Source organism: Priapulus caudatus, unplaced genomic scaffold, assembly GCF_000485595.1.
Source record: "Priapulus caudatus unplaced genomic scaffold, Priapulus_caudatus-5.0.1 Scaffold3453, whole genome shotgun sequence".
NCBI lineage: Eukaryota > Metazoa > Priapulida > Priapulimorpha > Priapulimorphida > Priapulidae > Priapulus > Priapulus caudatus.
In genome coordinates this window covers 6,564-7,575 of record NW_014580514.1, presented here as the reverse complement: position 1 = coordinate 7,575, position 1,012 = coordinate 6,564, and the positions used below count along the sequence as shown (strand labels likewise).

General features: G+C 61.1%; 1 protein-coding gene across 1 annotated transcript; it reads left to right on the top strand.

The window, feature by feature from the left end:
- Positions 1 to 214: 214 nt before the first annotated feature.
- On the top strand, positions 215 to 859 carry LOC106819443 (POU domain, class 3, transcription factor 3; the record flags this gene model as incomplete). Its single annotated transcript, XM_014824076.1, has 1 exon — positions 215 to 859. A coding segment is annotated over one exon (645 nt), but the record flags the coding sequence as incomplete, so codon positions are not given.
- Between the last annotated feature and the right edge of the window lie 153 nt (positions 860 to 1,012).

Below are 1,012 nucleotides of genomic sequence, written 5' to 3'. Positions count from 1 at the left end.
CGTGTACGTACACCCCTGCGTGTATATATGCGTGTACTTGCACCCCTGCGTGTATATATGCGTGTACGTACACCCCTGCGTGTATATATGCGTGTACGTGCACCCCTGCGTGTATATCTGCGTGTACGTGCACGCATGCGTGTATATATGCGTGCACCCCTGCGTGTCCCCACCTTTCTCATCTCGTCTCCCTTCTCTCTTCTTTTTTTTCGAGCAGCAGCGACGCATCAAACTCGGCTTCACGCAAGCCGACGTCGGCCTCGCTCTGGGCACGCTCTACGGCAACGTCTTCTCGCAGACGACCATCTGCCGCTTCGAGGCGCTGCAGCTCTCCTTCAAGAACATGTGCAAGCTGAAGCCGCTCCTCTCCAAGTGGCTAGAGGAAGCCGACTCGAACACGGGTTCCCCGACGAGCATAGACAAGATCGCCGCGCAGGGAAGGAAGCGCAAGAAGAGGACGTCCATAGAGGTCACCGTCAAGGGCGCGCTCGAGAACCACTTCGTCAAGCAGCCGAAGCCTTCGGCGCAGGAGATCACCGCGCTCGCCGAGAGCCTCCAGTTGGAGAAGGAAGTCGTTCGAGTCTGGTTCTGCAATCGCAGGCAGAAGGAGAAGCGCATGACTCCTCCCGGTCTTCTCGGTCCCAACGGAGAGCTCCTCCCCGGGGTGTACCCTCCCGGAGACGGCAGCCCCATGGGGCAGCAGATGCAGGGAGGTCCGCACAGTCCGATGGGCGGGGGAGGAGGGGGAGGGGGAGTGATGCATCCACATAGTCCACAGATGATGATGGGGAGGGGGGGAGGGGGGGACGCCGGACATCACATGGTGATGGCGGCCGGGTTGAACGGTCAGCACCACTGACTCGGGGGCCGGGCGACGGACTGGACACTGGCTAGCATGCCGGGTTCGTGACCGCCAGGGCTTGCTCCGTCGCCGCTGGCCGCAGATAGAGAGAGAGAGAGAGAGAGAGAGGAAGGGGAGGTTAGAGAGGGAGGAGAGAGAGGAGAGAGAGAG